This window comes from Telmatherina bonti, assembly GCF_933228915.1.
Source record: "Telmatherina bonti genome assembly, chromosome: 17".
NCBI lineage: Eukaryota > Metazoa > Chordata > Actinopteri > Atheriniformes > Telmatherinidae > Telmatherina > Telmatherina bonti.
The window spans coordinates 16633762-16660235 of record NC_136615.1 but is presented as its reverse complement, the minus strand read 5'-3'; the positions used below and the strand labels follow the sequence as shown (position 1 = coordinate 16660235).

At 38.8% G+C, this 26474-nt stretch overlaps 1 protein-coding gene across 5 annotated transcripts in view; it reads left to right on the top strand.

Moving 5' to 3' along the window:
• Positions 1–2364: 2364 nt before the first annotated feature.
• Positions 2365–26474, top strand: part of LOC306768471 (semaphorin-4D-like) — a gene marked incomplete at its 5' end in the record, with an annotated part of 38630 nt that continues 14520 nt past the window's right edge. Inside the window, 3 exons of one of the 5 annotated variants that reach the window (XM_079256847.1) lie at positions 2483–2503; positions 10323–10435; positions 17033–17090. Coding sequence is in view for 3 of the 5 variants with exons in the window: in XM_079256844.1 (XP_079112970.1) it covers positions 10398–10435 (38 nt within the window). Of the gene's footprint in view, positions 2504–6788; positions 6855–10322; positions 10436–17032; positions 17091–25211; positions 25244–26474 lie in introns of those variants that run through there. The other 4 variants (XM_079256848.1, XM_079256844.1, XM_079256845.1 and 1 more) reach the window with 4 other exon arrangements.

Below are 26474 nucleotides of genomic sequence, written 5' to 3'. Positions count from 1 at the left end.
TACAACACTGCTTTTTGTTTGGGAAAAATGTTCGCTAAGTATGAAACTTGTGCGATTCATTGTGCTTCGCCCTGCTAACTTAAGAAAGAAAGTAAGAAGGGATCTTCAAAGAAATATGGTTTTGTTTAGCATTCTGATACACATTGATATTTTTTGCAAAAACATCTAGAGTTTGTGCAGTGGGGATTTCACAGCAGTCTCACCACATACATGAAAAAAAGAATAAAAACATCATGCAAAAGGATTTTTGCTTCTTTATTCTATTCTGAGCAAATTACATAGTTGTGTCTTCAAAGGCGCAAATGTCATCAATATTTACCAGCTTTAGAATTAATTGTATAATATTACTTTAAATTTCCAGTTTTTATATTACACTGCATTTTATATATTAAACTTTCCATTTTAATACCTGTATCTTTACCATAAGTGAACCATTAGGGTTTGACCTCTGACTCTTAAGGCGTTTACCTGTTCTACACCAGTCACAACATTTACAGGCTCCTCTGGACTGATCCCAGACCAGTTTCAGCCTTCGCAGTGTTGTGAATAATTGTGGTCTGCCTTGTAGCATGGATACACCCGCTAGGGACTCTAAATATATCCAAATGGTGTGTCTGAAGCGTGCAGGCATGAAGATCATGTACTTACACTGGAAATATACACCTTACCATATTACTTTCCCCACCTATTGTGCGTGAGTATTGCTGACACTTCCTGCCCCGTTCGGATTGTGGATTCATCCGATACTCATTTCTAAAGCAGCATTAAAATGAGTCTCTGTGTTTAGTGTCTGTCTATCTCTGTCTGTTTACCACTCATTTTGAACTTCTACAGATTCATAAAACTGTAACTCTACAAAATAGTTTGTGTGTCTACTAAAGAAAGGCAAAAAAAAAACCAAAAAAACAGTCAGACAAGATAAAAAAAAAAAAAGACCTGTAAAGACAAGAAGATTTGGAGCTTAAAATGTATCTTTAAAAATGAAGATCTGTCTGAGATGCAGCAAATCATTTGAGTTCCAGTATTTTGTTGGCGTTTCAGCACACATTCTTGGGTCACCTGTTTTCTCTTAGCAGCACATGTCACAGAGTGAGTGAAGATAAACCCAGCTGCTTTTCGTATTTATTTCCGGCAGCACTTGCCATTCCCTTTTAGCTGCAGCTGGCCTTCATGTTTAATCTCTCAAATCATCAGGGGCTAACGTGAAAATAAACAATTTGTAGTGTGACCGATTATGCCTGGGAGTATTGGCATATTCAAGACCATGCTTAAGTTATGTGCATTAAAAAGTTATCCCAGCTCAGCTAGACAGGTAAACGTATCAACATCTGTAACTGAGGGAACCAACAAAGCAGCCACAGAGGTAGACTATGATGTCGTTCTATCCACTGCCTGAAGAAATGTGTGTTTTCCTCAAAGATGGCATTGTATTGCCCTTGCAGTGCCATGGAAAACCCTTTTTCCTCCTCCCCCTCTGCCCTGCACAATGAGACAAGGGTCACTCTGTATTTCCTCCACTGTGTTTTTGACTAACTTCTCCTTTAGGAAAATGTTGTGTAACCTTTGACCCCAAACAGTGACCCTTTAAACCCACTGGCCCCACCTACAAAGGCCCCAAACAGAGAGTTTAAGGGTTCGATTTTTCACCAGGATTGTTGCTTTAGCGTCTACAGAGGACAATGAAGTCACGTCCTTTCCACCCACACACTACAAGGAAGTGCAGAGAAGGCTTTAAAACAACAGAGTGAAGAAGAGATACAGATCACAAATCAATTACATATAAATGTAATCAAATAAAATATGTAATACATTAAGCTGTAATTTTTTTAAGAATACCTTTGCTGGTGACTCATCAATTTAACAAGCAGCTGGGACCTTATTGTGAGTCACAATAAGTCACAATATATATATATATATATATATATATATATATATATATATATATATATATATATATATATATATATATAAACCAGCTACTGCAATAAAAATGAATACATGACCAGACATTTCATCAATCTGTACCAAAACAATTAATATAGGCACTGTACAATGTCCAGGTGCATTCAGAGGCAAGAGGAATAAAATGACTCAATGCAGTGTGTTCATTTAGTTCATTTGTTTGGAGAATTTACAGCAGCATCCTTCTATTTATGTTGGTGAAACACTATGTAGAAACAGGCGGCTACCAAGTAAGGTTAATGCTACATAAAAAGAAAAGAATATGAATAGTGCAGGTTGAATCTGCCTGCGAGCTCGTAGAAAGATGTGTGTGTGTGTGTGAGTGTGTGTGGGTAGCCTACGTCCTCCACCTCCCTCTCGGCCCACCGCCACCTCCCCCCCGCTTGTTGATATCACAGCCCGGAGATGTTTGAATCTGTAGCTCGAGCCTGAGCCGTCGCCATGCTGCGCTGAGAGACAGCAACAAACCAAACTTTGTCACGCTGCTGCCGCCGCAACTCGACTTCGCACGAGCCTGAAGGGAAGAGAAAGACTTCTCACTGTAAGTACGCGTGGCTTTTATCATTTCCAAAGGTTTAGCTAGCTTCGGCTTGCTTTATAAGTTACACCGGGTAGTTTTCTGTTAGAAACTGTTAAGTTGCCGTATTCATGCGCGCTGTCGCGGACTTTAAGCTCAGCTGCACTTGTTGCACAGTAATCCAAACCCCCACGGAGACACAATAGGAAGAAACTCACTGAAACTTTTTTTTTTCTTTCTTCCTTTTAATTAAGTTTCATCCACATTACTTTCCCATAGTTTTTCTTGAAGTCTACGTGTAGAGAAAATAAGACAGCACAGATAACTTCTTTTGTATGTTTTTATTGCCTGCCTTCAAGCTCCCGCATCTTTTCCCCTTTGTTTTAAAAAGTAAAACTGGCTTTGCACCTTTTTTAAAAAGTCACTATACTACCCATATGCATTCAGCGCTTCCTATCCTTTGCACGTATAATGCAATAGCTAAAAAAAATAAAAAATAAAATGTCGACCGATTAAAATAGCAGTTTCTACCAGGAAACGCAACAAAAAGCTGTCAGAACAAAACACCAAGATGCACTGTTGTCAGGCTTTGGAGGACCTGCAGTGCAGCTGGAGCTAAACTTTCACCTGCCTGCATGTGAAGTCGATGTGAATAATAAGAAGTTATTGAGCTGCTTTCTGTTTGACCCCAACACTTACCTGACTGAAATCCTGGTTGTTTTTGCTCTACAAGTCATTAACCTTTACTTTTTCCATCGACATCTATAATCTTGAGGTAAAATGCAGGCTCTTCATAAGGTGCTCTCACAATCAAGATCATGTTCAGTTTGCTCCTCATCACATTTACCTTAATAGATGGATGCCAGACAACTAAATCAGGACTACTCAATTTGCACAAGATGTCTGTTTTTCTAAAATGGCTTTAAAAATTGCATTTAATTTTTACCTAGCTGACATTAAAGGACTTTTATATTGTTTGTTGTTTGCTGTCCTCCATCATCTTCAGTTTGGTGCTGTAACGTGCATTTTGCTTCCCATGCAGTAGTTGTTGTTTTGTATATTTCACAACTCTGGAAATGCTTGACTAAATGCACCTCATTTTAAGAGTTAAAGAAACATCCCCTCTCATTATAGGTTTAGTTTACATTGCGTAAGCGCTGTGGAATTTTTAACATGCAAGCTATTTAGTTTTTTCCTCTAAATACACCAGTTGTGCTTTCTAAATCTGTTTTCCACTGCATCGTTAGTGACATTAACCGTCCTGCTTGTCCTTCCTCTTCGCTCAGCATTTCACTAGACTGCATAGGCTGTGACATCCCTTCCCTTGCGGGCTCAATAAGTAATTCTTCTGCCTCATCGATCTTGATTCCACAGGTCCTTGGCTGGGTCAAATCAGGCATGGGGGCAGTCACCCGGATCTTGTCAATCTGATGGGCTGGCGGGCACCCAAGCTAGCCAGAATTGTGTCAGCCAGACTCCAGTGGGGGCCTGGAGAGCTAGCCTGAGCAGGATATTGCTGTGTGATCATTCACCAGCAGTAGACAAATCATTAAACCACTGGCTGCATGCCGTTGAGAAGTTCAGACATTTCTGTCTGTCACTCTCAATTTTCCCTCAGGTTGTGTTTGTGCTGCAAGGTTGTTGCTGAGCCTGGTCGTATTTGGAATTTCTTTGCATGTAAATGACTCGCATAAACACTGAGAGCTGCAAATGATAATAACTCTCAACTGTACGTTTTCCAGGATATAAACGGGACCCCCTTTTTTGTTAAACTGATATTTTTGCACTTTTAGCGGCTTTTTACGGTTTGAAAACTGTACATAAAAACTTGCCAAAGCTAATTGTTCTGTTTAAACACTCCTGTATTTAATTTTAATTTTGTTAGTGGACAGATTGATTTACAGTAATGTGTGTTTTTGTTGTTTCTTTAATTGGAAACACAGGATTCACATGTGGTAAACTGAATTACAAAGAGTCCTCTTAATAACGACAACATATAGGCATGCAAACCCATCTCTGGAATGTTTTCTTTTCAAGAAATGAATCAGTTTAAAATGGATTGGAAATGGGAATTCGTTCAGGAAATGCAAGACTGAAAGAGAGTTTTGTTATAAACTTGAACTTTGTGCAGAAAAGACATTTGCTTTGGATCTTGAGTGGTTATTTACTTGCATGCCTAGTTTGGTTTCAAACCAAGCTCTGGCTGTTTGTCAGATTTCACCCTTGTTAAAAGCTGGAGCATTGAAATTGATTCTTATTGGAGCGTATCCAGTGTTGCTTATACGGAACTTGCATTGAGAGCACATACTGTGTTTGGGTTCACATCCAAATGCAATATTCACCAACATCAAAGACTCCTTGCTTGCCTGTAGTTAGAGACTTTCATGTGAACCCCTTAATAGATTTGATGGTGACCAAAATTCATTGGTGCCAGAGGCTTTTTATTTTTATGGTAATTTCCCATCCCCTCTTACAGAAAGGGCTGGAAATACTTGCTAATAATCTGAGAGGTAACTCTTTACCTCCTGCTGTGGAAGTCACTGTAAAAAGGTGCTGTCGTTCACACCCTGTTGCTCCCACCTACTCATTACCCCTCAGATTTTCTGCCTGTATTAATTCCATACTTACTAAAATGATATCTCATGATAAAAGATGAAAGATAATCCACATTTACATCTATGTGCATCTTTAAGATGTAAAAAAAAAAAAAAAAAAAACAAGTAGAAGATTTTGATCTAGCATCAACTTCATTGCTTTGTTTCCCAGAAGCATTGCAAACATTAGAGGTTCTGGGCGGTATCTGCTGTACCGATCAGGAGGTGTGCTCTGCTGGTTTAATGACATGCACATCTGGGACAACCCCCACCTCAATATGAAAGGCGCAGACCTCCATTGCCACACCCTAGCATGGTACCCCAGCAGTCTTATGGTAGAATAATGTAAAAACTGGCAACAAAACTAGCATGTGACTCCCTGTTAGTAGCAGATAGTGTGTGTCTGTGTGTTTTACTGGCCATGCATAATACATTGCTGCATTCCAGAGTTGGCTCAGCAAAATTACTTCATGACTGAGTGGTGCTTTCCGATCAACATGCATGAAGATAGTCCGGATGTTTAGCTTATTTCCATGTTTTTCTTTGTTTAGCAGAACAATAAAAGTAAAGAACACCCCACACCCAGAAGAAGGGTTTGGCTGCTATTTCCATTGACCAAAAGCAGGTGTTGTAAAAGAAACAAGAGTGTTTTTCATGCTAGGAAAGGGTGACAACAATCACTAATAAAAACTGTCCAGGAAATTAGTGAACATCCCTAAGGTTTAGAACCCACAGCTATGATTGATACTGCTGAGGGTGCAGGAAACTCGCTGATCTGTTGCTGCAGTGCCGCTGACAGCTTACTTGATGTTTTGAAAGGGTTCCCAGCGATGTGTTACTGAGAGCAGGGAGCCGGAAGGGAATGGAGTGATGAGAGGGTGAGTGTGCATACAGTACATTCTGTTGCTGTGGTCTCACACAGCTGACTGGAAGTGTTTCTTTGTCCTGCTTAATTAGTCAATACTAATTTTTTTTAAAGGTGATGGTTTTGCATTAGGAAGGTGTTGAGCATACAATTAACTGGGATGTCAGTTTTCTCTGAACCAGCTTGTCGCTCGTCCATTTTTGGATTTGCTCAGTGTTTGCAGAGATGAAAGTCTGATTCATTGCTTGAGGATGCAAAGAATGTTTACAGATTTGTGTGTTTAGAAAGACAGCATCTGAACCTGCCGTCTCTATTCACTTCCTCCTAAGAAGAGACAAAAATGTTGCCTCACAATAGACACACTCCCACAGACACACATGTTAACCTCAGCCCCCTCCCCCCTCTTTTCACCCGCCACCCCAAATTTCCCCCTCCCCCTCCCCACCAATTGTGTGGATTGACGGTTTCCAGAGGCACGATCCGTGCACTGTCGCTCTCCACTGCAGAGCAGCGTTTGACTGCAGTGACACCGGGGGAGATGCACTCCTTGTTGTGTTGTCACAGTCAGATGGAGACGGTCTGCCATTGGCATGCGCTGTAGTGAAATGGGTCTTTAATGCAAGGACACTCCACCCTTTGAAGAATCTTGTGCTCTTTTTAGTGTTTATCACACTAGATGGAGAGCCAGAAGAGGGATGGTCAGTGGGAGACCAAGGGAGCGATTGTGATAGAAGAAGCTTGGCTGATGGGAAGAGAGGAAAAAGGTTACAACCTAGTGGTGCTGGAAGATCATATTGTGTTTCTGTTTTTTCTTTAATCCATCATGCAAGCAGATTATTTTCTGCTGTGACAGTGAGCCAGGTTGGGAGAGCTTTTCTTTCTTCTCAGCCTGCAGGATCTTCCTTTTCAGATAATGGTAAGATGCATGTTGCACACACTGCATGTTGACACAGACAGTGTGTAAACCATTGGCAATGCTGATACCTTTTTCTTCTTCTGCCATAGCAGTGGATATGGCTTTAACGCTTACCGTACTCTGAGCAGTGCAGAGTGTCTCCAGCATAGTGCTGCTTGCTATTTATATCCAAATCTCATATGAGAGGTAAATAATTCAGTGTTGTGGTGGGTTGAAGGTTTTCAAATTGCATTTAGTGGAACTCTACTCATCCTTTTTTTTTTGTTTTAGGAAATACTCAAAGTTCCAGTTATTTCCTTTTCTCTAGTTGGATGAGTTACAGTATTCTTATGTATTTTCATTAAGGTTTAGCTTGATAGAAGGATGTTAAGTTTGTGTCTTTCTGGAAAGTTGCATTAAACACAGGTGTGTTATTATTGGGTGCAGGAAGCTCAGAGCTAGTCAAAGTGCTATCACTTGACATGAAAGAGCATTGTTCTCCCGGATCTTTGCAGGTCTCTATCTCTGCTGTGCACAAGTGGAAACCAACTTTTGATGTTTTGTTTTTTTTTCTCAGACCACCAACTATAAGTTTCCTGCAGCACACTAACTGATCCTCACTTTTCTATGAAAGGAAAAAACATATGGATTAATTCATTTAATACACCTTGTTTAAGCAAAATGAGCCATCAAAAATATGAGGTATATCATTTATTACAAGAAAAATCAAATATACAACAAAACTTGATTGAATCTGATGGCAAAACTACTTTGAAATGTCTGACAAGAGTGAACAGTTCTAGATGTTGTGACTGAATTTTTGAAAGAACAACACTGGGACTCATGTTAATCAGAGAACAAATGATGACAGTATGGTCGAGGGAAGTGATGTTACCATCTGCACATGGAAGTGTTAGTCAAATAGGTACTTCTGCATTTAAAATCCCATTGGGTCTGTTGCCAGTAACTAAATGAATTTTCATGTGTACCACCTGAGCTGCTCCATTATCATCCCCCTTCAAGGTAGGGTAGGAGATGTTTTTACTCAACTGTTTAAAATTCTCTTCTCACACAACAATAAATACTCATCAGAATTTCTAAAAAATACACAATTTATAAGAACTAGAGCCAGATGTACACACACCGTAGGTACTTCCATAATCCAATGCGTTGATGGTACGTTTTCGATAAATAGACTAGAAACATAATGTGCTTATCACAAAGATCAACAAAAAAATTTCATCTACTTTTGTTTTATCACCTAGCTCTAACATACATCATCACTAGAGTTTGAAGTGAACAGTTGTTCATCACACTTGGGTAAAAGACACAGGCTCTGGCATTTGTAGGTTACATATAGAACTACTTTAAGAAAATATCTTGTGGAAAGGGACAGATGTTTCATGGTAGAAATGCTGACTTCATGAATTTAAAATGAGGGATAATTTAAAAAGAAGCTGCAGCCACTGATTCAAAACATCAACCCTGTTTGGGTTACTTCTTGTATCTTTCCTCTTTAATATCATTTGTGAAGAATACAACAGCTGATGTTCCAGAGGAAATGGCCTCTTAGTGCCCTGAAGATGGACAGATGGACCGACAAAGGTTCATTGAACTGCTATCAGGAAAATAACATACGGACTGAACTTTGGGTCTACAGAGCCTCTCCTATCCAGTGCATTTTTTGTCAGCGTCCAGGGGAGGTAAACAGTTGTTGTGTTAGAGGTGAAAGGAAACTGGCAGCCATGGGCTCCAAATAGCTGAACTGCTGCTGGCTCCAAGGCTCTTGTCTAGCTTTGGTTTGGGTGGGGTCGAGACCTTAATTCACTCCGGTTCTTCGTGTCTGTTATCCATACTCGGATGTCTGTGAATTGCTATTTAATGTTTATCTGCTTACACATGCTAAATCCATCTCTGGCAGGTCCTGGTCTGCCTTTATAGCAGTGTGTTAAACAAGTGACAGGGTATAATCTATTAATCTAATGTGCTGCCACTGTAATCTTTTAAAGGCAGATTAGCTTAAGAACTAATGGCAGGTTTTAGATTTTGCTGATCAGTCATGTCTTCTCTTTCACTGAAAGGCCAGGGTTATTAGCATTTCAAAATTAAGATGTTGGCAAAAAATTCACTCTTATGATTTGTGTTTTTTAAAATTATGCATATAAAGAGGTCTGTTGTAAACATTTCTCCAAAGCACTGTTTTTTGTACCTCATTGATGACTTAGTTTTGTTTTCTTTTTTTTGGTTAAAATCAATTATTCATCTTCTATACCACTAATCTTTGCAGCGTGTTTCTCATTCCTGACCGGATTCACATTGCTTGCTCCCTATTTTGTGTATTTCTTGGTGCACTCTATTTATGCTAGCTAGCTGGCTGGTAGGCTGCCTCGGTAACCTTGGTAGCGGTAGCCCCAGAAAGCTGGGGAGACTAGGCTTCGGTAGGCTCATTTATGAGGAGTTGAAGCATGTCTGCAGACTTAGATGTTTGGACAACCACCTGGTCTGCATTTTTTGTTCCTTGTTGTGCAAACCAGCAGTGGTCATTACAAGAAAGAGTCAGACCATGTAGATACTGGAGCTTTTTATCAAAGGCATGAAGTTACAGGAATAAAACGATGAGAATGCTACAGATGAGCCTGTAGATGTTCTATAAATAGTTCTGCATGGTATTGCTTTCATTTTCAAGTGAAATTGCCATATACCTTTTAATTTATTTCTTTCAACACAAAATTAGGCACTGCTTCATTGTTTTAGCCTTCAGTCAAAGAAAACAAGGCAAATGTTTAATGTATCTTCCCAAGCATGGGAAGTATTGGCGTAGTCCAGTGAAATTGAATTATTTGAAATTGTGGTTACATTTTTTTTTTTCTTTTGGGGGGGGGCATGGTAGATGAAGATGCTCTTTAACTAAAAACATCACAAAAAAAGAGAAGATGACAACATTAATAAATTCAAAAGAATACAAAGGGATGAAGTGTTCCCTCAAACATTTGTTTGGATTTCTGGAAAATTTTGGATATAAAATCCTATCTGGCAAGAGCCCAGTCAGTCAAGTGAGTTTGTTTACCATCTCAGACCAGAAACCACTGCAGAGTCATGCCATTTTAAGTTTTGACGAAGCAGATGTGTAAGTTTGTATCTGGTCTTCTTCAAATCAGACAAAAACATTTGAACTGAGTCTATCATTTTATTAATTTGTGCTCTGGTGGACGTTTATATTTAACTTTCTGTTCTCCTTTCATCTTCTAAATGAGACAAAATGACAGTCCAAGTTAAATTGGAACATTATTATACATTTTAATATTGACTTCAGATAAATTGAAGTGATTTTTCTATCAGTTTGGGTTATGGCATGGCAATGGTTCATTGTTAGATTAAACTAAGTTTTTGCAAAGTTTATCCATATGGCTTTTGGTTTTTATCGTTTTCCTTACATAAGGTATGAATTGATCATTTAGTCTAAAGTAATGTCTCATGTTTGTCTTGCAGGTCTGTGTTGGGACACTTCCTTTTGATCTCTTCAACCATTTCCATCTCTTCAAGGAAAAGTGAAAAGGAGTTTTAATGAATCAATATTCGCTAGCCGACGCTATGACTGACAAGTAAGTGACTCCTCAATGTATTAATGTATTTGTGTTCTTAAGGGGTCCGAGTGCTCCCTTTTTAATTTATCATGAAACAAGGAGAGGTTCAGTCTGTTTCAGCACTTTTCACACACTGAGATTGTGTTATGGAATTGTTCATGTGAGTGTGTTTTGAGTGTGCAATTGGAGGAGAAACGGGGGCTCAGATTGCACAGAGAGAAGTGTGTTGGTGTGGGGGGTTGGTATAAAGACAGTCTGTGTTGCCCCTGCAGACGAATGACATTTGCATCAGGACTGATTTGCATTCTCGTTCACTGTGCTGGTATGTTGCTGTTAGCTGGTCTTTATTTCCCTGACAAAACAGAGTCATTTAAAGGGTTTTGAGCCTTTGCCATCCTGCTCCTCTATTGCTGCTTCTTGGTATTATCCTGGTTTATTTTCCTCCCTTTTGGTGAATTCCTCTTTATCTTGTTCCCTTCCCCCTTTCAGTTTGCTCCCTATCTTTTCTTGCTTTTGTGTCTTTTGTCAACTTTGGCTTTGTTTCTCAGTCCAGTGTTTTCTGGATTTGATCTATAGATGATGGAGAATTTGGGTGCAGTAAGCAAAATAATCTGCTGTCTGCGCCATAATAAGCGGAATAAGTGGTACAGGCCGGCCAGCTGAAAGGGATAGGCTAAATAAAGCCAGGACTAGTGTGTGTGTGTGTGTGTGTGTGTGTGTGTTTCTGTGTGTGTGTTAGAAAAAAATAAAAGGGGTAGGTCTAAAGGGGGAAAAAAGAAAAGAAAACAAAAAAAATACAGGGGGGGTTTGGAGTATTGGCCTTCAACAAACTCATTGAAACAATATATTGATTATATTAAGAAATCATTGACAAGACTGAGGATATTTATATTTACACAGCACTAAGTTTCTGAGGTATTGCTGAGATAATGCTAACGACATTCAGCGTTTGTGTGCACTTACTGCCTCCATCCTCTCTCCACTTATTACTAATGCACCTGTTCCCCCTTTTGAAAGTGCAAGAGAAAAGTGGAGAAGGGGTAGAGCAGCCTGGTTTAATATGAGTCAGTCTTTTTATAAAACAGGCCTTAGGGGTCTTCCCTTGGCTAGTGCTTGCACGCAATAATGTCAGCGTAAAGTATTGCACATCCGGATAATGCTATATTTGCCCCAGGGGACTTTTCCTCACAAATTAGAGGGTTGTGCCATTTCAACTATTCCTTTTAGGAGTGGATTTTACTTTAAGTGTTTTTTGGACAGAGCACAAAGAAATAAACCAGAAATGCTTTCAGAAACTTTTTCACTCAAGATTCAGGAGATATTTTATAAACACTGTGCAGGACTTGATCCATATTTCTGAAAGTTGGGAGTTTTTTCTCTTTAAGTAAGAGATGATGATGTTGACAAGCTCTGTTGCTGAATAAAAGGTATCCCAGCAACAAGAAAGTGGTGGTGACTGTGGAGAGGGGTGTCTAATTGTGTGTTAGATGCTAGCCCTCCTTTTAGGATTATTGTTTGACTGGGAAGAATGATAAATGTTATGCTAAAAGGAAGTGAAGGGAAAAGTTGGAAGACGTGCCCCCCGACAGTGACTGAGAACAAAGCCTTCAACAACATGGGACTACTTAAGATTCATTCAAAAGCACAAGAAGACGGCTGCTTGTTTTCTCTTCAGTACAAACACAAAAATGTGCCCCATTTTCCCTCTGGCTCACTCATAAGTAAACATTTACACTTAGCAGGATATCAGTGGACATTCCTACAGCTATGTGCATTCCTCTTGATACTCCCAGATCCAAGTAATGCTGTTGACACATCTGTGAATAGTGGGATACTTCATTTATCAGTTCTTTATAGTTTTCAGACATTTTCCAACAAAATTAATTTGATTTTCAAAAGCACATGCTGGAGATTTATCTACTAAAATAAGCCTTGCATTTGTGCTTTCCATGCAGATGTTGTTCATCAGGCTGAGCAGATTATCCATCTACAATTGTCCTCTTGAATTTGGAACAATAAACATGCTTCATCAGCTGATTTTGAAGTTTGGCCTCTTAGTGTGCCTGGATGCTCTGCAATGAGGAAAGATCCGAAAGCCAGATTTGATCTGTAGTGCTTGGGTGGATGGATGGATGTCCATCTATCTTTGGTTTGTGCAGGATTTGACAATGTAGCCTTAGTAGAAAGTCACTTTACCCAAATATGTGCAAAACTCTTAGTAGGGGCTTGCATCTTCCTCTGATGACCCAGACTGTCATCTGTATTTGGAAAAACACAAATTAAAAGCAAAATGTGTCTTGTGTCTTTATTATTGTTTTATTAGAATTATCCACCACCTCATTTTGTTTTCATATCACTAACCTTTTTTTAACGTCCGTATTTGTTCACTAGAATATCAAAGCTTGTTTTCTGTCTTACTCTGTTTTCAATTTGTTTCCCTCCCCCACATGTGGTGGTGTCGCTGACAGCTTTGTCAGAGACTTGGGATGTTTATAGATCTGCAGTAAGGGTGGCTGCACAGGTTGTGTGTATGTGAAGGGTTGGGGAGGGGGCTTGACGGGAAAGACCATACTGTCATAGAGATGAGTGCCCTTTCCCAGCCTGCTCTTATGTCAGCTTTGTCTGTTGGTATCAGCCAAGACTCCTGCATGTGTGGGTTCATGTCAGACTCAGGGTAGTTAAGCAGCAAGCTGACTGTCGAGCTTTTTTTTTTTTTTTCTCAACATGAGGTATTGAAGTATGTAAAACTTTTACATAATGTGTTGACATGTTGAGTTAGATAAGACAACTTCCTTAAATTTTTTTTAAACATCAGTTGTAAAAAGTGGCAATGCTATTCAAAGACTTTGCAAATAGGTCTCATTATAATGAACGTTTTTATTTGCATGACAGACCACAAGCATAATCAACTGTTTCTACTTCAAGGCCTTTTGCATAAACTGTACTCAAAATGATGGACTAAGCCCCTACTGGAAACTTCTCTTCATGATCCTCTCAAACATGGCCAAGATGACTGTTTTTGTCTTCTGCCTATACGTTTTATTTCCAGTCATTTACAACTATACTGCTAAAACCTTGTGTAATATAGGACAGATTCTCAGTTTCCTGTGGCTGCAGGAGACATTTCATCCAAACCAGTTAATAAAAACAAGTCTGAAGTGACAGTGACTGGCAGAGAAAGTGGCCATTACTGGATTTGTCAGCTAAACAAATATAAAAATTATGAATGCCTCTCTTCTTTCTTTTGCTTGCCTACAGTTGAGACTTGATCTGCACTTAAAGTGACACAGTAATGTAGCAAGGTCAGACTCAGTGAAGTTACGTCACAGCTTTCCACAGAGAAGTGACCAGGGTGGTCACTCATACATTTTAAGCTGCTGTCGGATCAATGGAGAACAACCTCATCTCAAAGGGGATTTACTTGAACCAGACCACAACACTGAATTTAGTTTGACACCCACTAAATACCTAAATGTTTTGCCTGAAGCTGCACCCTTGACAAAAAGTGTTTTTACATTTGAAGTTGTTCAACTTGCATTCAAATTTTCAGCCTAATTTATTCTAATGCATGTAATAAATGTATAAACCCCAGCTTCGACCTTTAGGCTTAAAGAAAGACATGTTGATGTTTACAACTTCTGGTAAAGTGCAATCTGCAATTAGATAGTTAAGTTTTTCTTCCTTTATTATTATTCTTTCCCTGGAGAAATAAAAAATTACCTTTACAATCACTACACAAACCTGAAAATCTCCTCAGTCAAGGTTTTTAAAGAATTTACAAATGAATGTTCAGAAGGTATATAAATAACATTGGCTCTGATAGTGATAATAAGCTTAAACTGGGAGTTTCATATCAGGTGTCAGAGTGGAGTGAGTTCAATAACCCCTCCTGTCAATATGTTTACCAGTGGCCGGAATTTGAAGTAGGGTCATTAATGCATTTGTTCTGGTTTAAAGACTCTGAAAAAGGCCTTCGTTTCCTGGTCGTCATTCAAGTCCACTCATCAATTAAACACTCTAGACCCGTGACATCTCCATTTCCTGTCCGTCACCTCCAGACCGCCATGTCATCAAGGGCGTGGTGTGACTCGTTGCTGGTCTCCAAACCCCCCTCAACACCTCCTGAACTGAGACATGGGAAGGCATGGTTTCATTATAATTCGTGGTTGCATTGTAAAAACTCCGCATCAGCTGTCACAGGGTTTTGTGGGAGCTGAGGAAAGAAAAGTCAAAGTGTTTCCTAAGGATGTTGAGGGGGATGCACCCTTGGCCTACAACTCATCAATCTTCCACATCTGTCATCTGCCCCAAGAACTCAGTTGATGCTATCAAAAGATGGTGAAATGTTGAGATTCGATCTTTTAATTTATGTGTTGTCTTAGATGTTCTTCTTCTTGAGTTTGTAACAGAATGATTTAGAAGGTGCAGATGATGTGGACAAAATGATATGTTGTGTACGAGGCAGAACAGCACTACAACACCCTGCTGTCACCCAGCATGGCTCTTGTCCTTGATGAGTGTGAATAGATTAAAGCACTAGGAATCATGGAACTGATCTCAGTTTGGCATTATTTATTACTGGCTGAAATCTATACTTGATTAAACAAAGTAAATGAGCTAACTGATCACAGGGTTGTGTTGGTAAATGTCAAACCTGAGGGGGGTGGGGTGGTGGTTGGTGAAATACCAATGTTGGTAGACTGTTGTGTATCATCACTGCTCAACATAATCTGATTATTCTTTTATACAGTAAAGCAGGGGTTCTGCATTACAGCCGCTTATCCTATCTGCATATTTGGGTTGATTTAGGTGACCTGAATTCCCTTGTCTGGGGGATGCTTTTACTGTGGGACTTCGTTGCCAGCAACACCCATTTCGGTCTGGTGTGATGAAATGGATTTTGTTAGTGTACTGATGTTCTTTGGCTCATGAGAAACTGAACTAAAGTCAAGGCAAAGTAAACTTGAGCCCATGTTTTCCACTCAAACAGTGTTGGATTGTAGTGGACTGTGGGAATAAAGCTGGTGTACTTGAGCAGGGAGAATGTATTCAGCCCTGCTGAGGGTTTTCATTTTGCTCAGGGAAGCAGTCTAAAGGAACAGACTGGAAAGGGTTGTGAATGGAGGCCCAACCATCTGTCACAATGGCAGTAAGAAGATTTCTAGTGTCTGTCGTTCAACTTAAACAAAAACTTTTTTTCCACACATAAAAATGAAAGCAGTCTAACTTTCCAGCTGACTGAAGTTTTATTTCCTGAAATATTTTCACTCTTTTAGCTTAATCATTGGTGTACAACACTAGTACTGATAATGTGCAACAGTTTAAATCCCTGTAAGGATTATTTGCTCTGTTGAACTTAGACTTTTGACCTTCAGGGCCCACATTAAAACAGAATATACTCAACACATTAGTTTTGGTTATTCCAGGTACAAGATTTTAGTCAGTTTATGTCTGTTAGGTGCCGTTTGAAGATTTCTCACAATCTGCAAGCGTACCTTCTGTCATTTCTTGGAGGATCTCAAATTTGCAGAGGGGAGGAAAAAAATAGCACAGACAGGAAATGTTAGGTTGGATGTACAGTTCCCACCCCCAAGTGCCACTCTGCCCTAAAAGAGTAAGCAGTCTACCAGACAGATAAGTCAAGAGGTCAAGAACTCCATCAAGAACATGCTTGTCATTCTTTTTCAGTTTTGAAGCAGGACATTGTCTGTTCTTCCATCACGGTAAATCAGACATGTTGCCATTCTTTAGGGAGCTAATCTGATGGAAACTTTTGGGAAAAATTAGATGATCGCTTCAGGGGCTGCACTGGTTGAGCTGATGATTTGTCCTTTAACTAATGAGTCAGTGTGTGTCATCCTGAAGAAACTGGAAGTGGATGAAACTGTTCTACAATATAACTTAATCCAAAGCCACCAATTAAAAGTGGTCAATAACCCTGTAAAATGAGCCAACTTTTCTCCTTATAGAAGTTAGGCATATTCAGGGTTGGGCTTTAGCTGACCTCTTATTAGATTAGCAAACCCAGAGCAGATTCAATCAAACAGTTAAAGGTTTAATTCTTTAATGTGATCACATGGTTACAAAGACCACACTTTTGTTGGTTCTCTCACAAACAGCCAACACTTCATAGAAGATCAGGAAGTGGAACAGTGAAGTACTTTAGCTGTCACAGGGCTCGTGTAAAGCCAATCAGTAACCCTAAGATTATTTTTATCGTTGGAATGCTCACTATTTGTTTGTCCTTGGTTTAAAAAAAAAAAAATCAACACAGTATCCTGATATACATCATCATATGATATGACTGGCTTAGTGGTAAAGCATGTTTAAGTTACTGTATAATTGTTTTGTCCTTTCAAATGTGATTTTCTCCTGTGTGTGTTTGTGTGTGTGTGTGTGTGTTTGTGTAGCTAGTTGAATAAATAATATTTGTCTGTGTTTGATATTATTTAATGACATTTTTAAATGTGCAACATGTGTTTTCAGTGATTCATCATCCATTTTCTGACAACTAACCACACATGTACAACCTTCTTTCCCCTGTAGGCACACACTCACTGACTCCACATAACTGTCTTGTCTGATCTTTCTGTCTCTCCTCCCCCTGCTCCCTAGCCTGAGGATATTATAATTCTCTCCAGAGGAAGAGCGTCGCATCTTTTAGGAGCCACAGGTCAGAAACTTTACTCCTCTCCCTCCTCCATGCCTGCCTCCCTCCCTATTTTGCTCTGCAGATTGATACTGAGCTTCTCAGAGGCCTGCAAGCTTCAACATGATTCTTGCATGCTTATCCAACAAACAACTTGTAACCACCTTTGGGGCCTTGCTTGTTTTTGTTCTCTCTTCCAATCCCTGCATGACCAAACCTGGTCAATTCCGCTTTGATTTGATGTTTTTTTTTTTTTGTTTGTTTGTTTTTTTTTTTGCTATGATTCCTTCCTTTTGTTTAACCATTTTTTGGCTATTCCACTTCTTGTGATGGGTATTTTTTTTTTACCTATTAAACCTTTGATGTTCTGTAATTTTCTCCAAAGTATGCTTAATTGCTGTATAACAATGGTTATAGTGAAAAGCATTTGGTACTCATGCACAGCTGCCTACTAGTGACCTTTAGTTTTGCTCTAAAATTGCTAAGCACCAAGTCCCAACAAGGATTGTCCATTTATGACTTAGCAACTGTATCCTAGTGCGGTAGGTCTGTGAAGCTTTTCAAGTGCAAAACTAATGTGTATATAGTAAGGGACAAACCTGGCATCTCACCTTCCTGTAACTAAAACCATTAAGCCAAAATGTGAGCATTGGGTGGAAAAGTAGTTGTCTGCTTTGATTAGAACTGCAAATGCCAGTGTCTGGGTTACAACTGTTGTTAAAGCAGAGAAAATTATTGTGAGCCCACTTTTGGTTATGTTACGAAAAGGCGTGTTCAAGAGTTTATCACAACATGCATTGTTAGTAGCACTTTAGTTTGTAGTAAAGTTAAAGTAAGTTTACATTCAACTGAGCAACCTGTTCCAAAAAAAAAAAAAAAAAAAAATGGAATCTGTTTTAAAATGATCTTCTAGTTGGCTGCATCTCTGTCAAGAGTTAAGACTAACTTTGATGTTACAAGCAAGCAAGGGCATATTGGGGGGGACTGCGGGTCTGAAGAACCAAACAAGCATATTATGGTACTGTACTTTAAAAACTTCCACTAAAATATTCAGAGATTGAAAAGTATAAATGCATGTGCTCATATACATGACTTACACACCCATGAAGCACAAACATTTTTTTGTTTGCAAAAATCTACTTTTGAAATGATAGCGATTTAATCCTCTAAGATCTTATATATTTTAACAACAACTTACACCAAAGTGTAACCAGGTGATTCAGAGTAAGAAATTAAATTAATTGGTGGGACTCTTTTCAGCATTATTTTGATTAAATTATTTAACAAATCCCAGACAATAACCACAATTAGCAAAAGTTTTGAATATATATGACCTTATCCTTTAAGGCAGGCATGGGGAACACTGGTCCTCAAAGGTTGGAATCCCTCTGGTTTTCCATGTATTCCTGCTTCAGCACACATGATTGAAATAAAATCGATCCAATAGCGTATCAAGATCTGCACAGTGATTCATTCATGTGAATCTGGTGTGTTTGAACAGGGAGACATGAAAAACTATCTGGACATGTGCCAAGGTTCCCCATCCCTGCTTTAAGGTTAGGTGAATAAGATTATAAAAAACACTGGATTTAGTTCAATCCAAAAACAACAACGATACACGTCCCCTTCACACCACCCAGCTCTGTTCCTACACTCAAGCAAACTAGATTAAAGTGGCTTAATGTTTTCTTTTCTATCTGTTTGTCCTTGGTTAAAAAAAAATAAAATCAACAGTGTCCTGTTATACATCATCATACGATATGACTGGCTTAGTCATACTCTAAAAGATTATCTTCAAAGTAAAGATTTCTGATGCTAACAACTAGTTCTGCACTTTGTGGAGTATGAAACACAAAGCAGCCCTGCGCAGCACGTGATTGCCTTAAACATGCAGCCTCTGATGCTAGTCACACGTCTCACTAATAACATCCGTGAGAAACGTGTTCACACCGTGGATTAGCAGTGAGCCATTACTATGCAACTTGAGTCAAAACTCAGATGAGAAGTTGTTTTTTTAATGCGACTCTCCACAAAAGTGTCAAACTTTCTTTTCTTTTTTTTTTGTAGGGGGGGGGGACTTCTGCAAAGTAGTTACTTGCTTGTACTGCCTAAATAATGGAGAAATGTTACTGCGTGATCCTCATTTCTATATGATACACAAGCTTATTAAATAATGGCTTTTCTCCCACTAGTTGTAAACGGCTTGCAATGTGTGTTGGGCTGAGAAAGAATGCTTGACCTAAATCTGCTGGCCAGATCACGAGAAATTGGTGTGATAGGTGTTTAATGTTTTAGACTTTGCTTTGTGTTGTTTATCCCCCTGTGCAGTGAAAGAAGTGGTGAAATTAGTGTGTGCTTGTATGCCAAGTTCAGGAGGACACACTTAGTGTTGTGGCAGCCTGTGGGTGATTTGGGAGGGGGTTCACACAGCACTCCAAAGGAGGTTTGTGTCTCTGCTGGCCAAAATTACCACCATGAAATCGGGGCCTGCTGAAGACTGCATTGAGAGAAAAGTATGAGATAAAGGAGTCCTGTTGAAAGGCCGAAAGGGTTGGAGAAAATATAGCAGGCTTGTAGTGAGGTTTACGGTTCCCTCAAATGTTCCATGGCTGGTGGGAACATCAACCTGCCATTTGATATACAGTTTCTTTGTTTATAATTTTTGTTGACCACTGAGTAAAATAAATCTGTAAAATGTTTGCAGTCATGTAGAAATTTATTGCATGATAGTTGATTTTAAACCCCAACCCTAAGACATCTGTCCTTGGCTGTTGGTGTTAAAGAAAACTACCATCGATGAGTCTACCATTCCTCAGCTTGGGACCACAAGACCTTCAGTTGGGAACCACAGAGCCTCCATTTGGGCTTTTGCAGCTTCTCAAAATAGTTCCACATTTTGTGCCACAAGGCCAAGCTAGCATTGCAGTAGCCTCAAGGAAATGACATGAAATCAAAGATGCACAACTATGGTTTCCTTTTAAACCCAAGCATTACTGTGGAATAGCAAAGCTCACAAAGAGAAAAATGCCAAGTTGTAAATGTTTTCATTTGATGTTTTTTCAGCCACAATAGTGAGACAGAATCACCTGTGAGCTGCCTCATAAAAGCACAGCCGTTGCTATTATTATAAGGATTTTTACATCCTGACACTACCTGGATATTTAACACATCTGAACGATGACAAAGGGACAATTTCAATATCTGTAAAGTAGCTTTTAAAGGTGATGCCCACAACGTCTGTCCTTCATATTATTGCCATAGCAGATGGAAATAGTAAAACTTCCCCACTTTTTTCTTTCTTCTTTAATTAAAAGAAAAGGAGCCTGGTGATTATGTTTTCATGTCAGACTACAGAGGCACATTCAGTACTAGGACCAGGAACACCACACAGTCATCCTCTAGTTAGCTCATTTCACTCGTCTGCATGTTTATAGGGAAGTTTTTCAGATCTTCTAGAGCCATGTGACTCAGAGAGAGGGCGTGTTGTTTTTAAAAAGCTTGCCATCGGTAAACTAAATATACCCTTTACTGGACCTGACCCGTCATTTGCCTTTGCTGTGGGCACTTTATGTCGACATGCTAGCTCAGCAGGAGCCCAAAAACTAGTAATTATATAGGAGGCTTTCCATTTTATATCCCGTCTATAGTGTTGCCTTAACGTAAGCTTTTCTACTCATTTTGGCCATGTGGATTGTTATTAATGGTTTACTTACAATTCAGATTTATAAACTTCATGTCAGTGTAAATAGAAACCACTTATTTCTACCCTGTCAGTAATCAAAAACACACCTAATCGTCATTTAGCCTTAAATGTTGTAAATGTGGCAGATCATGTTTTTAATCCCTGATCTGGGTTTTTAAAAGTTGACTTTTCCTCCCATCTGCCAGCCAATGATCTCACCATAAATAATGTTAGATGCATCATCTGTTGCATGCTTTATGACCAGTAGCCAGCTGCAGACTGGAGGTCACACAGCTGTTCGTGCTTTCAGCTGACTTTGTTAACATGACAGGTTTTGACTCAAGGGCTTTGCATGTGTCAGTTAGAGACTGATGTCTATCCTCTGAATTACAGACCATAATGGTGGTTTTAACTATTGTGTATTGGTCAAACTTGAAAAGCTGAGCAAATTCTGTGTCCAAGAGTTTTATTTATTTATTTATTTATTTGACAATTGTATCTGTTTGCAGGTATTGAAGAATTATGTTGCACATGTGGAGGAAAATATATAAATTGCCTCCAGATGCAAATTACTATTCTCAAGTAATTTAAGCTCTGCTTGAGGCTGGAAGCTCAATGCTACATTAGCAGATGTTAGCATAATGGACTTAAATCTCTGACTTTCTATCAGCAGAGCCCTGCTGTGGATAATGCAGGTATCTGACATGAATCAAAACAGAAAGGAAAAAAGTAAATGACAACTCATGTACAAAAACATCCCCATGTTGCTTTTAAGTTCCTGTAAAGCCTTGGCTGTTTATACTCGGAGAAAGAAAGGGCCAGCCTGCTTCCACAAACAGCTCACAGCTCTAAAGCTCCGAGCAATATTTTAGAATAGACTCTTGGTCCCGGTCAGGTCTTATTAGAGGAATTTAATACCCACAGTTGCAATTATTGTGTGCACTCATTTGGAAACTCATGTTTGCACCACATCTAAAGTTTTTTGTAGGGATGGGAAAAACAAATTGAAAAATTGAATATTGGGATTTGTTGCTTTACAATTTAAAAATCTTTTTTTTTTTTTTTTGTTTTGTTAAAAAAAATTTTTTTTTTCAAATAAATAAAAATAATTCATTATAAGATTTTAGTCATTTTATTGTTTTTATTGATCATTTTACCTGTCTACTTGGGCATTATAGCAGCTAAAAGATGGTCTAGCTACTGTGTTGTTTTTCCTCACTGAAATCAAGAAAAATGACTCGCAAAAAAAGTTTTGTACTTTTATTTTCTTTTGTTTTCAGTCTAAAAAAATCAGCAATATTGAGGAATCGTGAAAATCCCAATTTAAATAAAATCAGCACACAAAAAAATCGGTATCGAATCAAATTGGGACAAAAGCATATCGTCACAGCCCTAGTATTTAGCATTGGAACAGACATGTGTCCACATCTGTGTTTAATCCTTTGTGGTCTCAGCATTTTGTTTCTGACTACCAGAGAAAAAAAATGTGTAACTACAAATGTCCATTACGGAGGACATTGCTTAAACTTTTAAATATTGTGGTAAAATATAGTTATATTTATCTAAGAAACGATGTGTTTATAAGATATTCAATGAAAATATAACTACAAAATTTCAAGTAAAAATCAGCACAAAGAAAAGTATTATGCACTTTTGCTCTTCCCATAAAACATGCTTGTTGCAATGGAGGCCATTTTTGTCCTCCACAGAGGACAAATTTGAACTACTGGTAGTCAGGAGGATATGAAGTATTATGTTATTCATTTGATTTATTTCAGATACAAGCTTACTTTGTTTGTGCAGCCATCAAAGTGCCATTGGGAAAAGATGCTTTGATTTTTTTTTTTTTTTTTAAAAAGGACAATATGAGGGGAAAAATGGCTTCAGCCCATAGTGTTTCAAAATATCATTTAAAAAATATGTAAATATCAAATTACATAAAGCTTTTTACACAAAAAAGTAATTTATATAAATATTTAGAATTTTTGCAATAATGGAGCCAAATTAGTACATTTGTGGATAATCGGTCACCTATAGCTTGAAAATTTAACGATGTAGCCAATTTTGATCATTACAAGAAGAAAAAAAATCTATGATAAAGAATGGAAGCATTGGCAACCAGAAAGCAGTGGAGATTTGGCAGTTATGTGTAACTTTAATGCAGTTGTCATCTTGCAGTATAAATTTAACGGTACTTATGTCTTCAGCAGAACTTAACATGTCAATATTTAATCGTAATTTCTAACTAATTGTAACTAAAACAATTGCAGGAATATTTTTTTCATTATAGGTACAACCTTATAAACATTTTATGAAGTGGCTTTATGAATTATGAGCTGTTGGTGGGGTGTTATCACCATCCACACAGCTGGGTGGATACTGTACTGATGGTACTAATGATAAATGTGAGTCTGAGTTGTTGCAGTGCAGTATGTAGTTTGTCAGTGACTCTACCACCAAGGCGTCCAGGTGTATAACTCTGCAAAGTCTGTATGCAGTACGGTACATCCAACAGATTTATTTACTGTTCCACAAAAGGAAGTACTTTATAGCATTTTCTTTTGCATAGTGTCTGTATATTGGGCCAATAGGTTTTATATCAGCAGAGGGGGGTTAGTTTCTTGGCATGCTGCAGCCAAAAGGAAGAAGAGCATCTCTGTGCATTGATGCTGATAATGAGGGAGTACATGGAAAATCCAGCCAGTGCAGAGTTGGGAGACATTGGCAGACGTTGAATGTCCAACATCCTCACATCGCCCTCCATTCCACTCTGGATCCTTCCCCACTCTCTGCTGACAGGATGCTCAGCTTCTTTTTTTGCATTCTTTGCAATAGAACTGAAGTGGCAAGTGGTGAAACTGCCACAAAGAACGTAATAAAAGGTCAGCTGGCTACATCATAAGAAAATTAAATAGTCATATAATTTTGGAGGATCTAGGATACATGAGTTTAAATGATCAGTTAGTCTAACAGTAATTAATCAGCAAGGAAATTAGATAATCTTATTTATTTAAAAGCTAGTTTAAAAAAAAAAAAAGCAAGAGTCAGTGTGCAACATTGTCACAACATTGTTTCAACAGATTTATTCAGTTTCACACATAAAAACTACATCCCAAATTTCTGCCCCTGCCTTGGAAAATTGCTTTATGCTACATTACGTTTGCATCAAGTACTTGCTGTTTGTATCTTGTTAGTTTGACCGTTTTTTTTTTTGTTTGTTTGTCTGTTTTTTTCTTTTTAAAGCATTTGCTTTGAATTGAATTTAACATCCAAATTGATAGTTTCCCCTTTTGTTTTAACAGAGTGGATGCAGGAAATAGTAGTTTTTGTAATCTAAATTTGAATGCTGGATAAAAGTAACAAACTTTTAAAATGTGAATTTTCCAAATAGTGGAAAATGTGTCACCATTTTCCACTATTTGGGATTTGATGATGCCAATGGTTTATTTGGAGGGATTTAATTGCTAATATTCAACCAGTTGCATTTCATGAAGCATCTGTTTACATTCATGATTTATTTGCAAACACTGTGGCCACTTTTAATTTTTAAATGGAGGAAAAAAATGTAAACATTTGTATGAAATGGGTAGGGGTCACAAGCAGTTGTGGAACTAAAACTACTACTGCCATACAGTGAGCTGAAAAAGACAAAATTGTTTTTGTACTCTGTGGGATTGTCAAGGTTGACAGGCAAAGATAAGCTGAGCTCCAGTTTCCCCTCTCTGTGCCCTGTCCTCAGTGGGCAGCCGGCCAGTTTATGCGCCCAGTTAACATCACGGTGCTGGGAACCCCAAGGCCCCAAGCAGGTGTCAACTCCTTGCTCTGCCAAAGGCGCTGAGAGGGAACACAAAGGGCTCAAAGAGACCTGCCAGCATGGTTACCATCTTAAATATCCAAGGCCAGTACAGCCACTCCTAAATCTCCCACCAGCATAGGGTAGCTGCCACTATGCTCTCTCTGTTACTGTAATCCTGTCTCTCACAGGGTTTTGAAACTTGTGCTTTGCCATAATTCAGGCTGGGAATGGTCATGATAGAGGGTATATGATAGGGGTGCATACTTGGTGAGAGTTTATGAAATCTAGCACAGGTTTTTTACCCCAAGGACAAAAAAACAAGTTTTCTTCAACCGGGAGTTCTTCTTGATAGCTTCAGTATCTTGTCACACTGTAGCTATTTCTGTCCTTTTTCTGTTTCTCTTTGACAGGAACAGTTTCTGCTGCTGTCACCAGACAGTTTTGCGTTTCATTTTTGTTTTATAGGCTGCGTTCATATCTCAAGGGCTTGTGCGATCTTTGAAAAGACTAGCTTGGCTCAGTTTTCCTCAAGGCTAAGCCGCCCTGGCATTTAAGCTGGCAGTACTGTAGAAGAAGTGGAGTCGAGGGAGAAGTGATGCCTTTCCCTTCCTCTCTGTTCATTGTTGCCTGCTCCACAGTGATGACGTGGATATGAGAGGGGGGTGGAATGGAGTCGAGTGGAGGCTACCCTCATTCTCGGTAAACAATAGGTCCTTGTGTATTTGACCCCTCTTTTAGCAGAGTGGGGTCCATGGTTAGGCCCAAAACTGGGATGGAATTCCCTCTTTGCTTGATTTTTGTCACTGGACTCTTTAACAAAAAAAATATAAGGGGTCGTGTCCTAAGCTGTTCTCATTTAAAACCAAATCAATATTCAATTATCATTACCGTTCTTTTTTTTTCTTGCTATACTGGATCCCATCGATTCTTTGTGCTGTGCCATATATGTCCCCCTCTCGTGGGTGACTGATTACTAACCTATATTTGAGTGGAATGAGCCACAATGAGGGCACCAGATCATTAAAAAGTAATTGAGAATGATTTGTTTGTTTAGTGATCTACTTCTGGGTAGAAACAGATTTATTTGAGGAAAAAATAACCAAATAATGCGCTAAAGAAATTTACAGTTCCTTTGTAATATGCATCACGTGTTTAACCTCACCTTGACTTAATCCTCATCAAAAGACACTTGATAACTTTGAATAGCATTTTTCACATTTTTTTTTCACCTCCATTTCCGGAGGTGTTGTACAGGTACTTCCTTTTAAAGTTGCTGTTAAAAACTGGAAAAACCTGCCTTGTCCGAGATTAGTTTAGTTTCTCAGAAGACAGGCGTGTACAAACCACCTGATCAGTCAGACCCATTTGCCTTCTGCTTAGGCTAATTTCCTGTGTCTAAATGAAAGGGTGCAAAGCTTGATTTGTGCAAAAACCCTCACATGATTGGATCAAAAACAAGGAAACACATGAGCTTTACAACTGAATTATGTCTGTTAATCCCCTTCCCGGCTGAGGTCTTCCCAATGTTAATAACTGAGTAAAAGAAGGTAATTGGTCTCCTGTCCGTGACAGAATGAATATATTTGACATTTGTGTATAGTGACCAACATAATTTTGTGAATACCCTCCAACGTGGCAGTAAATTTGGTGACCTGTTTTACAAGCAGGATTGAGAACAGCTTTAGAGATTTTAATGTCATATTTTACTAAAGCTTTAAAGCTTGTGCTTCTTACCCCGGCTCTCCTATTGACCTAAAACTGCAGACTACAAACACAATATGTTTCTAGGAGAGAGGAAAAAAATGTTTCAAAACAATACTGCTCGAGAAAAACCTGTAATTTCATTGTAGATGATGACTGTAGATAGATATGAAACATGGCTTTATTAAGTATGACTAGCTCAACTACTGGAGGTGGGTCTGGATAGGTT